Source organism: Crotalus tigris, unplaced genomic scaffold (assembly GCF_016545835.1).
Source record: "Crotalus tigris isolate CLP2741 ecotype Arizona unplaced genomic scaffold, ASM1654583v1 scf7180000017600.4437325, whole genome shotgun sequence".
Classification (NCBI taxonomy): Eukaryota; Metazoa; Chordata; class Lepidosauria; order Squamata; family Viperidae; genus Crotalus; species Crotalus tigris.
In genome coordinates, this window is record NW_024096504.1 from 3,753,871 (window position 1) to 3,769,395 (window position 15,525).

The window sequence follows — 15,525 nt, forward strand, 5'->3', positions numbered from 1 at the left end:
TCTAGTCCAACCCCCTGCTCAAGCAGGAGTCCCTATACCATTTCACTCAAATGGCTGTCCGGTCTCTTCTTAAAAACCTCCAGTGATGGAGCACCCACAACTTCTGAAGGCAAGATGTTCCATTGGTTGGTTGTTCTCACTGTCAGAAAATTTCTCCTTATTTCTAGGTTGAATCTCTCCTTGATCAGTTTCCATCCATTGTTCCTTATCTGGCCTTCGGGTACTTTGGAAAATAGTTGTCCCCCCTCCTCTCTGTGACATATTTATATTTATACAAAGGTCATAAAATAACATCATGATACAATTACAATCATAGTAAAAATAATACTTCTATGGCTATAAAATCCTAAACCTGCTATCTAACTTTATTGATCAGATTTACACAAAACAGCCCTACCATCTATCTTTTCTAACTCCTATTCTGAACATCCACTCACAACGATTTCCATCAGTCAGTCTTAGGAATATCTAAGTTATTTTTGAGCTGTGTGGTGGCATAGAGGTGGAGCTCTCACCTCACAATCAGGAGGCTGAGAGTTCGATTCAGTAGCAGCGGATATTTCTCTCTCTGGGCGCAATGAGTAATTACTTGCAAATTTCACATAGGCATTAGGAAGGGCATCGGGCCAGTAAATGCTCAGCTCCAATCGCATGTGTCCCCCCCCCCGCCTGAAGCAGAGTCATTAAAAGGAAAAAAAATCCCTAAGCTATTTTTTGTTTGTTTTCAATAATTAATTATAATGTTATAACCCAAATTATAATATTATAAACTGTAACAAATTTTATAGCAAATTATTTATAGCTGGGCTTGAAAATGATGTTAAATGAGAGGCAGGCAAACCACACTTTCCTAATAATATGGAATCACAACCAAATATTTAACCATTTCCTTTATGAAAAGCTTGTTTATAGGTGGTCCTTGCCCTGTAACCAAAATGGAGCCCAGAATTTTGGTCATAAGTCATTGCAGTCATTATGTTGAGGTACCACATGACTGGACTCAATTTTACAACCATTTTTACGATAGCCATAAAGCAAGTCACTGCAGTTGTTAAGCAAATCAGATAGTTGTTGAACAAATCAAGTGTATGCAAATCCAGCAAATCCATTGGCCATTTTCTACTGGAAAATATACATGCTTATAAATGTGAGCCAGTTGCCAGGTGCCTGAAATGCAATCATGTGACCAGGGGTTGGGGGAGTGGCAGCAATCTAACTTCAAGGATAGGTCATAAGTAGCTTTTTTAAAGTCCACTGTAACTTTGAACAATCATTAAGTGAGGACTACCTGTAGGGTATGAAGAGAAGTTCTATCTGCTAGTGAGATTATGATTGGATCAGTTGTGGAAAAGTAATAGCATAGCCAGTTCGATACATTTAATTATGTATTTTGGTGTTGTATTTCCTTTAATAGTTCAGTTGCTGTGAGCCCAGGGGAAGAAATTATGACAATCTTAAAAAAAAATTCCTTTAATTTGGAGGATTTGAAAAAGAGCTCAGACATTCTACCTCCAGAGGATGGTAAGTAGTGGGAGAGTTTTAAAAATAATGATCAGAGTTACAGAAACCTGTAGATAATGTTTTTATTTTATTGACTGGGGTTTTTTTTGTTTTTCTTGCTTTTTTGGCCATCCGAAAGGAATGAAAATGACATTTCATTAAATACTTTAAGGCAGGGATCCCCAAACCCCAGTCCGCAGCCCGGTACTGGTCCACAACCTGTTAGGAATTGGACCGCACAAGCAGCAGGCGAGCGAGCACACAAAACTACATTCAGACATGTGAAACCATCCCCTCTCCCCAAGTTCACCGTTGCCAGTCCCAGAGCCAGAAAGTTTGGGAACTGCTGCCTTAAGAGTATTAAATACTGTTCTTCTTAGGATGCCATAAAATAGAATTTGAAGTCCTACTGCCGAAATTTAATAAAATGTATGGGATAGTGATGTTTTTAAATATCTAATTACAGCTGTAGCACACTACTGGCTTACAATTAAGTGGTGATCTCCTGGGGCACCTAGATCCCTTTCACAGTTACTACTGGTGAGTCAGCTGGTGAGTCAGCTGGTTAGAATGTAGTATTGCAAGCTACTTCTGCTGACTGTTGGCTGCCAGCAATTTGGCAGTTCGATTCTCACCAGCTCAAGGTTGACTCAGCCTTCCATCCTTCCGAGATCGGTAAAATGAGGACCCAGATTGTTGGGGGACAATATGCTGATTCTGTAAACCGCTTAGAGAGGGCTGTAAAGCACTATGAAGCTGTATATAACTTTAAGCATTATTGCTATTGTGACTGCCTATTCCAGCGGTTCTCACCTTGTGGGTCGCGACCCTTTTGGGGGTCGAATGACCCTTTCACAGGGGTCGCCTAAGACCATCGGAAAACACATATTTCCGATGGTCTTAGGAACCGAAACACCGCTCCGCATCCGTCTCCACATGTCCTCCTCCACCATTTGCAGAGAGAGAGAGACAGAGAGGCACTTTCGCTTCCCTTCTCTCTCTTGCTCAGGCGGACTTACCTCCTGCAGGGCTCCTGATTGGTCCTGCGCCCGGGTGCCCCACCCCCTGGGAGAAGGGCGGCCAGGGCCTTCAGCTATAGAATTGCGGTTTCACAATAAAACCTGCCTTTCACTCTGCAAGAATCACTTCTTGCCTTCAAAACAGAGAAGGGCCAACCAAGCAGGAGCAACGGACGTGATTTCAAACTAATGAGTTGTTTATATGCCTGCTGAGCCCGAACCGCCCCCCACACAAACATACAAACACTCTGGAGCGCCTCTGCCTCACACCCACAACAGAACCAACACACCTGCTGATGCTCGCAGTTGTCAGCAACACCTCCAGCAGCCTCCGGGCCTTCCGAGGCTCCAGCCTTCCTGCCCTGGGCTTTGGGGGCAGAGTTCGTGGGGAAGAAGGAAGCGCAGTGCAGGCCAGCCCTGCCGCTGTGCTCTGGCCACGTTGCTGCTGAGCGCGGCCCCTTCTCGCCTGACTCTCCCTGCGGTGCTCCCTCCCCCGGCGGCCTCTCAATGGAAAGGCTGGCCTGCTGCCGGCTTCAGGAAAAGCGGCTAGGCGAGGTTCCGCGAGGCGGAAAACTGTGGCTGGCCTGGGAATAGGGCGGGGAGGCGAGGCCGGAGCGCGGCAAGTTTGATGTGGGGGTAGCAGCGGGAAGGAGCGCCGAGGGGCGGCCGGGCGGCTCTTCCGAAGGTCCTGGCAGCACCTCTTGAGCAGCCTGGGAGTACCCTTGGCCAGGCTGGGAAGGAAGGTCACACCCTCTGGCCGGGGCATCCAGGAAGCTTTGGCTCCTCCCTGCCGCGGGCCACTTTGGCCTCTCGCCCATGGTCTTGCCTTGCTGGGGGCCCGGGACTTGCAGACCCCCACGACTTGCCGCCGCTCCCGGCAACTGGACTGAGCCCGCACAGCGGTGAGGCCTGGCGCCCGACCGAAGCTTCCAGCCACGCAGAGAAACGTGCCGGCCCGCACAACTGGCAGAGGTGGCCGCTCCCACTCTTGCCACCGCCGCCCGGCCCGAATCTGCTCAGGGCAAAAGAAGCAGCTGCTGCCCAGCGCACAGAACTCCTGTGTGTCTCAAGCCCCCCATTCTCGAGAGAAAGAAGCTGCTGCTTCCCGTCCTGCTCCCCCTCCCCAACCGTTTGGCTGAGGACACGGCGGATGCCGGTCTGGGGGTGGCAGGGACCCTTGACGATGCTACCATAAGAGAGAGAGAGAAACAGAGAGAGGAGAGAGAAACAGAAGAAAAGAGGAAAGAGAGAAAGAGGAAACAGAAAGAGAGAGAAAGAGAGAGAAGAAAGAGAAAGAGAAAGAGAAAAAGAGAGAGAGGAAAGAGAAACGGGAGAGGAAAGAGAAAAAGGAAAGAGGGAGAGAGAAGAGAGGAAAGAGAAAGAGGAAAGAGAGAGAAACAGGAAAAGAGGAAAGAGAAAGGGAGGAAACAGAAAGAGAAAGAGAGGAAAGAGAAACAGGAAAAGAGGAAAGAGAGAAAGAGGAAACAAAGAGAAAAAAGAAAGAAAAAGAGAGGAAAGAGAAATGGGAGAGGAAAGAGAAAAAGAGGAAAGAGGGAGAGAGAGAAGAGAGGAAAGAGAAAAGAGAGGAAAGAGAAAGAGACAGAGGAAAGAGAAACAGAAAAAAAGAGGAAAGAGAAAGAGAAAGGGAGGAAACAGAGAGAAAGAGGAAGGAGAAAGAGAAAGAAAAAGAGAGGAAAGAAACAGGAGAGGAAATAGAAAAAGAGGAAAGAGGGAAAGAGGGAGAGAGAGAAGAGAGGAAAGAAGAGAGAGGAAAGAGAGAAAGAGGAAAGAGAGAGGAAAGAAAGGGAGGAAAGAGAGAGAAAAGAGAAAGAGAAAGAGGAAAGAGAGAGCGAAAGAGAGGAATGGCGCTTCTCCAACCAGGCTGGGCGGAGCCTCCTTCCTGCCCCCCCCCCCGGCCAGCTGGATGGGGGGCTGGGGGTCACCACAACATGAGGAACTGTATTAAAGGGTTGCGGCATTAGGAAGGTTGAGAACCACTGGCCTATTCTACAGCTGTACATTTGATTTTTCCAGCTTAAGTGCAGTGTGCTGTAGCTGCCCAAAAAGCCAAAGCAGTCCTAGGCTGTATTAACAGAGGGATAGCATGAAGATCACAAAAAGTGATAGTACCACTTTATATCGCACTTAGAATATTGTGTCTAGTTTTGGTCACCAAAATAGAAAACAAAAATGCTGAATAGAGTGCAGAGAATAGCAAGAAAGATGATAAGGGGTCTGGAGGCTAAACCATACAATGAAGGGTATATCTGGTTTAACAAAGAGAAGTATTAGGGATGACATGATAGCTATCTTCCAATATTTTGAGGTGCAATCACAGAGAAAAGGGGGTTGACTTATTCTCCAAAGAGGGCATGGCAAGAAGCATTGGTTGGAAGTTTGCTAGAGATCCAAGATTTGGAACTAAGGGAAAAAAATTTTGACAGTGAAGATAATTAATCAGTGGAACAGCTTGTCTCCCGAAGTTGTGGGTACTCCATTGCTGGAGGCTTTTAAAAAAAGAATTAACATCCATTTGTCCAGGATGGTATAAGGCAGTGGTTCTCAACCTTCCTAATGCCATGACCCTTTAATACAGTTCCTCATGTTGTGGTGACCCCCAACCCCCCATCCAGCTGGCCGGGGGGGCAGGAAGGCGGCTCCGCCCAGCCTGGTTGGAGAAGCGCCATTCCTCTCCCTCTTTTGCTCTCTCTTTCCTCTCTCTCTCTCCTCTCTTTCTCTTTCTCTTTTCTCTCCTCTCTCTTTCCTCTTTCTCTCTCTTTCCTCCCTTTCTTTCTCTCTTTCCTCTCTCTTTCTTTCCTCTTTCTCTCTTTACTCTCTTTCCTCTCCTTTCTTCTCTCTCTCCCTCTTTCCTCTTTTTCTCTTTCCTCTCCCGTTTCTCTTTCCTCTTTCTCTTTCTCTCTCTCTCTCTTTCTCTCTTTCTGTTTCCTCCCTTTCTCTTTCTCTCTTTTCTCTCTCTTTCCTCTTTCTCTTTCCTCTCTCTTCTCTTTCCTCTCTTCTCTCTCTCCCTCTTTCCTCTTTTTCTCTTTTCTCGCCTGTTTCTCTTTCCTCTCTCTCTCTTTTTCCTGTTTTTCTCTCTTTCTCTTCTCTCTGTTTCCTCTCTTTCTCTCTTTCCTCTCTCTTTTTCTGTTTCTCTCTCTTTCCTCTCTCTCTTTCTCTCTCTCTCTTACGGTAGCATCGTCGGGGGTCTCTGCTGCCCCCAGCCCGGCATCCGCCGCGTCCTCAGCCGAACGGGCGGGGAGGGGGAGCAGGACGGGAGGCAGCGGCTTCTTTCTCTTGAGAATGGGGGGCTTGAGACACACAGGAGTTCTTTGTGCTGGGCAGCAGCCGCCTCTTTTGCCCTGAGCAGATTCGGGCCAGACAGCGGTGGCGAGAGCGGAAGCAGCCGCCTCTGCCAGTTGTGCGGCCCGGCACGTTTCTCCGCGTGGCTGGAAGCTTCGGTTGGGTGCCAGGCCTCACCACCGTGCGGGCTCAGTCCAGTTGCCGGGAGGGGTCTGCAAGTCCCGGGCCCCCAGCAAGATGAGACTGTGGGTGAGAGGCTGAAGTGGCCCGCGACAGGGAGGAGCCGAAGCTTCCTGGATGCCCCAACCGGAAGGGGTGACCTTCCTGCCCGGCCTGGCTGAGGGAACTCCCGGGCTGCTCGAGAGGTGCCGCCGGGATCTTCGGAAGTGCCGCCCAGCTGCCCCTCAGTGCTCCCTCCCACCGCCGCCCCCACGTCAAACTTGCTGTGCTCCAACCTCGCCTCCCCGCCTTGTTCCCGGGCTGGCCGCAGTTTTCTGCCTCGAGGAACCTCGCCTAGCTGCTTTTCCCGAAGCCGGCAGCGGGCCAGCCTGTCTATTGAGAAGCCGCCGGGGGAGGAGCGCCGCAGGGAGAGTCAGGCAAGAAGGGGCCGCGCTCGGCAGTGAGGCCATGCGGAGACGGATGCGGAGCGGTGTCTTGGTTCCTAAGACCATCGGAAATATGTGTTTTCTGATGGTCTTAGGCGACCCCTGTGAAAGGGTCATTCGACCCCCAAAAGGGTCGCGACCCACAGGTTGAGAACTGCTGGTATATGGTCTCCTGCCATGGGCAGGGGGTTGGATTAGAAGACCTCCAAGGTCCCTTTCAACCCTTTGTGTTGAACTTACAATTACAACATTATAATTATTATTGTTTATTAGTCTGTCATTATTGTTTATCAGTCTTATCTGGACCAAAGGTTTTTAAACTTGGCCCTTTTATGACTTGTGGACCTCAATTCCCAGAATTCCTCAGCCAGTATGCCTGGCTGAGGAATTCTGGGAATTGAAGTCCACAAGTCATAAAAGGGCCAAGTTTGAAGACCCCTGATCTGGACTTACAACAAAATAATAATGTTGTAACATTCTAAGTTCAGATGATAGACTGATTATTTTATGGTTTTTATTAACACTAGATAAAATAAGCAGAATAAGCTGTGCTTATCCTTGCCAGACCCAAATTTGATTATACTGTTAGGAATTCTTTTAAGATTTATTTGAACCACTGTATAATAGTTAAACTAGGAAATGAATGAAATCACTCCCTAAAGAGGAGCAGGTAGTCTGGCAAATATGCTCTTGACTCTTTAACCCAGGGGTCTTCTAACTTGGCCCTTTTATGACTTGTGGACTTCAACTCCCAGAATTCCTCAGCCAGCGTGCCTAGCTGAGGAATTCTGGGAATTGAACTCCACAAGTCATAAAAGGGCCAAGTTAGAAGACCCCTGCTTTAACCTGAGGTAACATTGCATCAGACTGTTGGATTAGGCATCTAACACCATTTCTGTCTTGTCTAGTAGTGTTAATATCCCAACTCAATTTTAGTAGCATTTGAGGACCTAGCAGTAGGGGAACTATTGAGTATAAGATAGATAATGCAAACTCTGTGAATTATTCTGATGATTCTGAATTTGGCATATAGCAACATGGCTTCATTCAAACCTAGTCAGCTCCGTCATGTTTTCTGCAAAAAACTAAAAGCTTTTTTGGACATTTCATCTTTTCCTAATATATATGCAGCTGCTTGCAACTTTCACATGTTTTCCTTTTTACAGTCAGCAGTATTATTATTAATTATGTGTTTATTATTTATAAGCCACCCAGAGTCACAGTGTGCAGCTGTATAAATTTGTTTAATAAATAAATAAAGATTATCCTCACGCTTTATGCTACTCTTTTAGATGACAGTTGGCTGGAGATTTCTCCAGATGCTCTCGATCAGATTCTTAAGGAGACATCTGGCACAAATAAATCTGCTTCTGCCTCAGATGAAAAGCAGAACTATGACTTGACTGAGGTTGCTGAAAGCATGAAGGCTTTTATATCCAAAGTCTCAACATACAAAGGAGCAGAAACACCATGGTAGGTAGTTACATAACTGACTGGAGCATGCTTCCATATAATGTAATAATTTCTGTATTGGTGAATCATTTTCAAATAATCTAAGCCAAATTTGCGAAAAGAACTCTAGGCATTTACAGTATATCAAATTTATGTCTGTCAAAAACAATTATTACTTGGTAAATAACTTTTAAGTATTACAAAATAAATAAGTATTTAAATTGCAAATGCAACTTTTGCTTAGTTTCCTGAAACTGAATTTCATTTCTGCCAGAAAATAGGGGGTAAAACTCAGTCTATATAACATGTAGAAAAATAGCCAGAATAAAAGAACTGGATACAGAAAATCTATACATCTGCCTGATTCAGGCAAATTGTATAATAGCAGAGATTACTGCATGTTTAGCTTAATTATATAGCAATTAAATAATTTATCTGTTCTAAATGCAAGTTTGCTCAATCCTATTGCCACAATTGATACCAATGATTAACCCTTTTTTAAAAATTGTGACTTATACTGTTTCTCCCCGAAAATAAGACCCGGTCTGTTGTTGTTTTTTGCCTCCAAAAGAGGCACCAGATCTTATTTCTACTCACTTCGCGGCAGCAACATCGACAGTCCCGCCCAGCCGGCCTACTTTTTCTGCAGCCGAAGGAGCAGCTTCATTCTGCAGCTGAGAATGGGGCCTGCATTTTGCCTTGCTGGAAGGCCTCTGACTGCGAAATGGAGGCCAGAGCTCCATTGTCAGCTGTAAAATGAAGCTGCTCCTTTGGCCGCAGAAGAAGTGGGCCGGTGAGGCAAGGCAAGTGCCAATCTATGGGAGTCCTAGCTACAATGGTAAGCTCCACCACCCCCACGCCCCATTCCTAGCTTGATTTTTAGGCATGCGCCTTGCCCCAAAACTAGAGCTTATTTTTGGAGTAGGGCTTATACTAGGCCCACCCCAAAAAAATAAGCTAGAGCTTATTTGGGGGATAGGACTTACTTTTGGTGAAACATGGTATTTAGACATAATATTTAATATTTAAATATATTTATGTGATCAATATTTATTTGTAAAAATCCTTATCACTTATATAGGAAAACTCATGCTGCAGTTCCATGCTGATTATTTTTTAGGAACCCACCTAGACATTGTCTGTGGAGATTCTCAGTCATCCAGATCATAGTTATCCCAAAGATGCTTTTTCACGAGGCAACTAGACTTTCTTGTTTTTCTTTGAAGATGTTTTGCTTCTCATCCAAGAAGCTCCAGAGTTGAAGAAGCTTCTTGGATGAGAAGCAAAACATGTTCAAAGAAAAACAAAGTCCAGTTGCCTCGTGAAAAAGCATCTTTGGGCTACCTAGACATTAAAAAGGGGGGGGGGAATTTTCACCAGATCCCAGTAAATTTTTACTACCCTGCCTGTTCTAGAAAGGAGAAGTGATGAGGTGAAGAAGTTATTCTGTCCATAGAAATTGCTGCTGATTCTGAGAAATCATTTCCATAATCTTCCGCATTACATCATTACCTCAAATACCAACAACAACATAAAATATAATTATGAATTCTTAACTTTCAGGTCTTCTGCTGAGGGCCCTATCAGTTTTGATGTTGACTCATTCACAGAGGCTTTGGATAAAATCCTGGGTGAGTTGCCTGGATCAGGCAAGGGGATTAGAATGAAATGATTTGAGATTAAGTTTCCCTCTCATCTCTGTCCTGGAGCCACATATACCTCATCCCAAGAAAGCAGAGCTCATGGAAGCAAGCTCTTCCAAAAGGAACTTTTATTAGGAGAAGCTGATAGCAGGCATACTAGACAGGATCTGAGGTTTTCCTGCGTAGATCAATAGATTAAAGTGTCCCCAAGCAAAGGCCACCCCATAGTTCATCCGGAAGCTTCACACCAGCCAATCCCCAGGTGTTAAGCCCATTGTGGGAAAGGGGAGATAACATCAGGCCGGCTCTGGTTGTAACAGCGATGTTTAGGCAATTTCGCACCTTCTCTTGAGAGCGGAGAGATAAGCCAGTTGCCGGAGGCTGCATTCCTTTCTTCCTCCCCCTTTGCTAGTTGACAGTTGTAGGAGAAGAAAGTACAGAGAGAAATAATGCAGGAAAGCAAAGTGTTACATTGTAGTGATAGAGGAAGCTAAGGCAATAAACCCGTGATTATTCCCCCCTCCCCTCCAGGAGTATGGCAGAACCCAGGGAGAGAAGAGAATGGAATTTGGGTCAGAGAAAGAAGAGCAAGGGAAGTATGAAATCAGATAGATATGGGTTCTGACACTAGTTTTGGATACCTCATTTTCCCTCTCCCCAAGTATCAGTTGTTTTTAGTCTTATTCTAACACCATTTCTGTGTTGCTTCTAGGGCCAAATTCAGAGGAGCTGGACTCTGATGACTTAGAAGAAGAAGAAGATTTTGAATTTTTAGACAGTGATGAAGAGCCTGATTTAAAAGCTGATTCTCAAGGAGATACAGCATCTTGGAATGAAATAACCAAAAATCTCCAAACATACATGAATGAAATGGATCATGAATTATCATCCACCACTATTGGCAAAAGCTTTACCAATCAGAAGAAAGAGGTACGTTTAACTTAGACCACCTTTCTGGTGACTTAAGAGGAAGGAATGGCTGCCAGGGTTATTTTTTTTTCCTATAAATTAGCTATAATATGAAATTAGATAGCATTTCATAAGGGTTTTTTTTATCAATCTAAACGACATCCGAGTCCAGTGTTAACAGAAATATCTTATATTTTCTCTGTCGTTATTTAACATAGGTGAGATCTGGTAAAGTATTTCCATATAAAGACCCTAACACAGATTTGGAAGGCAGTCAGAGTAAAGAAGATCCTGATACAACACCTGTGGACATTGATGTGAACCTTGTAACTAACTTGTTGGAATCCTATAATGCTCAAGTTGGCTTGCCAGGACCTGCTTCTAACATTCTACAGAGCATGGGAGTATATTTGCCAGATAATACAGACCACAGACCTCATTAGCAATTTATTGATGCAATAAATTGGTTTTCTCGCTTAAAAGCTACATTGCTAAAACCTTTTTAATTAAGTTCTCAGAAGATGCTTTTGCAGATGGATTTGAATCATTTGGAGTATCCTTACCAACTACTTAACCATCTTGTGGAATCTGTTTTCTGAAACAATAATTGTAAAGCGCTGAGAAAATGGAATCTTGCAAATATTTTTATAATCCCTTTTAGATTCATTAAAATACTTGGGATTTTCTTGCAAATATTTTGCATTTTTTTAAAAAAAGACACTTTATCTACAATGTTTAATAAATATTAAACAACTTTCCAGTGATTGGAATATGTTGAAGTAATATATAGCGTGAGATACATATTATGAGATATATATTAAAATGAAGCGATATAGCAAAACAATATAAACATAAACAATTTAACACAGAGAGAAGCAAATGCATGTTTTAAATGTCTGAAACACAATGCTCAGCATTCAGAAAGGAAAGGCATTAAATATATTACAGATGTCTCCAAATCAGCAGGAGGAGAATATTCCGAATAGCACCATCAGGAAGAGAATCCCTTGTAGGTCTTAGTGGCTGGTACTAATTTGATTAATACTAATTTGATAGGTTTGAGGAGGCAAGGTTATTGTTTATAAAACAATGAGGCAGTAAAACTGAACAAAGATTCTTCTTTCAATGTTTAAATACAGGTGAGTGACACAGTAACAGTAATAGGCAACTGGCCATTACTGCAAAAAAAGTGTGCTCTTTAATAAGCATTTTTGCTTCTCAGCTTCAAAGCTGAAACTGAATTTACATGCCAACATTTAGGCTACAGCTTGCATAAAGTTCAGGCCCACTCTACTAAAGTTTCCAAGTTAGATGCTGCATAAATTCTGCCATGAATCCAATTATTGTACAAGTAATTTCTTTTCAAATATTACACTTTGCCAAAGGATTTTGTAAACTCTTCAGATGACAAAGTTCAGACAAAATCCAAAATCCAAAATATTTTTTTAAATATTTATTGTTTTATCATAAAAAGTAAAATATTTTCCGGCGTATAGGACAACTCAGCGTATAAGACAACCCCGACTTCGGCGCCGATTTCCATGCCTAGAAAGTTGTCTTATATGCCGGAAACTGCCGAAATTTCCGGCGTATAAGACGATTCGGAGTATAAGACGACCCCTGACTTCGGTGCCGATTTCCATGCTTTAGAAAGTCGTCTTATACGCCGGAAAATACGGTACAAAACAGAAAAACAGACAAAATGAAACAAAACCATATATTCAACACTAACAACGAAAAAGAAAATAGTATACAAAAAAGAATCCAAATGGCTTTTTACAGATGCTCAGTTAAATGTAAAATGCTTGTCCTCTTAAGATTTTACATATATTTACATATATTCTGAATTGTGATTGTTTAGCACAGAAGTCCCCAAACCCTTCAATAATCATGATCCCTTCATCAACTCCCAAACATTTTAACATGTTATTAATAGCAGACAAACAATGAAACACTAATCAAAGAACGAGCAAGGAGAAAACTACAGCTGCACCAACACTAGCAAAGCAAACTATTATATATAAAAAGAGCAAACCCCACACTTAACACTGATGATGTTACCTAGTCAGGTAATGAAATGTCTGCAAGCAAACAAGCTCAGAAAGCACTAAGGATTCAACAATTGTCATATTTAATGATCTCTGCACTGCATGTTATGAAAAAAGACAAGTTCAACAGCTAGCTAGAAAGATTAAGTGATACTTAACAGAAAAAAAACCCTTCTATTCCTTCTTGTATATTATAAATGATATTAAAGTATTAATAAGAACAGGGCTTTTTTTGTCATAGAACACCCAGAACGGAGTTCCGGCACCTTTTTTGGATGGAACCTTGTAGGGTAGGCAAGGCGGGTTGTATGACGTGTGAGTTCTGGCACCTTTTTTTTTTTTTTTTTTACAAAAGAAGCACTGAATAAGAGGTAAATGAATGTGGGGTCTTGGTGCTCTCTGAGCTTGGTTGTTTTCTTGCAGATATTTCATTACCCAAACTAGGTAACATGAGTGCTAGTAAGGGATGGGGTTTACTCTCACTTTATATTCTAGTGCAGTGATGGTAAACCTTTTAGAGACTGAGTGCCCAAACTGCAACCCAAACCCCACTTATGCATCGTTGGGTACCGGATGGGTGTGGCCTATTGGATGGGCGTGGCTGCAGTGGTAATGGCAGACTGGGTGGGACTAAAAAGTTCAATCAATCAATTCCCACTTTGCAAGATCTTTTTTTTTCCTGCGAGAAGTTGATTGATTGATTGAACCTCTTTTTTTGTGTACATGGCAGCGGAGGCCTAAAGCGAAAATGTTTTATAAAACCCAACTGAAGGCCTAGGACTGGGGCGATGGTGTGCGTGCCCACAGAGAGGGCTCTGAGTGCCGTCTTTGGCACCCGTGCCATAGGTTCATCACCACTGTTCTAGTGGCTTTATGTAGCATACAAAAGAATGTTTTAGAATCAGCTATGAGCAGAATCAATTTCAACAGCTGAATTCAAAAATCAAGTTTAGGTCTGAAAAATATTAAATGTAGAGATGAGATTCTCTTTACAAGTACAATAATGTTTTCCAGAGCCAATATTTATTTTAATTCTACTTTTAATACTAGAGATTTAATTGAAAGAGGTATATTATATGAATTTCACCTTAACATCTACATGGCAGAGAATGAGACAATGGATAGTCTAATCAGATTTCCTATTGGTAAGGCTGCAGGGAAAGGTGGATTATATGATGAACTATATAAACACAGATTTCCATGCAAGCTTATATAAATAAACTCAACAAAAATCATGCTGGACTGAATGTAAGCATAGTGGCTTAAACGGCCTGTTAAAAAGGAGATTGTTCATTATTTTTCTATGAGTTCTACTCAGTTATCTTAGGATCTTAGTCATCTGGCATTTTGAAACGCCAAAAGGAATACAAACTTGAGATGTGTAGTGGAAGATCTGATGTGCTATAAAATTAATACATCTCAATGACGTGCCATGTCCAACACATCAACTGGTGTTTGCTTAAAAACACCAAACATTTAAACAGTAATGAAATCCTCTTTTTCGCCTCTTTAAAGCTATTAAGATTAACATTTCAACATCAATAGCATCAGAATCTATTAAAATGAGATTGAATTGACAGAGATAGTAGATCTCAAGTTTCTTTCTCAGAAAGTTCACTTTAGGATTTTCTTTCATATACTGGATGAACCAGGTGGTATGGATGGGTCTTATTTAAAACTTACTCCCTTTCCCATTTTAGTTTTGACTATCTAGGCTAGTCTGTATTTGGAGAATTTACTCTTCCTCTGGGATTCAGTATACCTCCTACTTTCTTATGATCCCAAGAAAGGGATACAGCCCACATATAAAATATGCTACCACAATATAAGGCTACAGGCCTTTCCCACTGTGCTCCAAACCCCCCCCCCACACTTGGAACAGATCTATAAACACTTCTTGGCTATCAAAAGACATGACCCACTATCCCTCATGTCCATCCACGAAGACTCAGAAGGACACAAGTTTGATCTAACCAGGATCACAGTTGTAACCCAAGTGAAATCAAGGGGAGAAAGATAATTCCTCCAAGTCTGATTCTCCACCAATAAAATCAATATTTTATCTGCAGCAAGTTTTACTTTTTTTTCTCAAAATCTGGCAACCAAACTACTTTACAGCAATATTTTGGACAGAACTATATAGTCATTAATGAAGGATAACTTCATAAGGATCCAGTTTGGTGCTCTGGTTAAGGAACTTGGCTAGATACTGGGAGATTCTTACATTCTAATCCAATCTTAGGCATTTTAGTGACTTTGAGCCAGTTACTGGCCCTAAAAAGAAAATAAGAATAAGCCTCTTCCAAAAGACTTGCCAAGAAAACTGCAGGGAGTTGTCCAGTCAACACTGAATCAAAGGGCACACAAAGAAAAATTTCATTGAAGCAATCTAATGGATTATATTAAATGGAACTCTGAAACACAACTAGAAAAAAATGATAGAACAACTGCATCAGCAATGAGGTGACAACTTCAGCCGTTGTCTTCGTTTTTACAGTACTTTTGCCTTTTATCTCTGTATTTGAATTTTACAAACTACATTAGCAATCAGCAAGTGTATATCGCATTCTAGAACTGTTGTGAAATATCTATTTTTTCTCTTTAACCTTATTTTACATTGTTCACCAAAGTCCTGCTGGTATTAACTCTGCCCTGTATTTCTGAAAAAGTGAGTGTGAAATTAATTCCTAAACAGAGTGCATATCCCATCTCTGTATTCCAATATTATTTTTCTGGAAGGGTTTTTAAAATATCGTAGAAACATTTGAACTAACCTACTTCATGTAAACTACCCATTATAATAGCCGAGTCCCATCCTGCATTTACTCTCCATGTTTACAACAACATCAAACTGAAAAGGTGTCTGTGGAAACAGCATCAATGGGTATCCATGGATTCGAACTTGTGCTACCATTTTGTGCTTGAGCATCACACACACACATGCAAGATGTAGCTGAATTGATTTGGGGAGTTTCAATTCCAGCTGTGGCTGTAAGTCGAGAACTACCTCTACTTTCAGACTTTCTTCTTCATTTTTTTATAGGACAAG

At 42.3% G+C, this 15,525-nt stretch overlaps 1 protein-coding gene across 3 annotated transcripts in view; it reads left to right on the forward strand.

Annotated features, from left to right (window-relative positions):
* ECD (ecdysoneless cell cycle regulator) overlaps positions 1 to 11,136 on the forward strand; it is a 33,322-nt gene extending 22,186 nt beyond the window's left edge. For all 3 annotated transcript variants that reach the window (XM_039367459.1, XM_039367478.1, XM_039367469.1), the window contains 5 exons: positions 1,415 to 1,521; positions 7,717 to 7,897; positions 9,440 to 9,507; positions 10,232 to 10,449; positions 10,647 to 11,136. In XM_039367459.1, coding sequence (XP_039223393.1) covers positions 1,415 to 1,521; positions 7,717 to 7,897; positions 9,440 to 9,507; positions 10,232 to 10,449; positions 10,647 to 10,871 — 799 coding nt within the window. In that variant the 3' untranslated portion in view covers positions 10,872 to 11,136. The remainder of the gene's footprint in view (positions 1 to 1,414; positions 1,522 to 7,716; positions 7,898 to 9,439; positions 9,508 to 10,231; positions 10,450 to 10,646) is intronic.
* Positions 11,137 to 15,525: the final 4,389 nt, after the last annotated feature.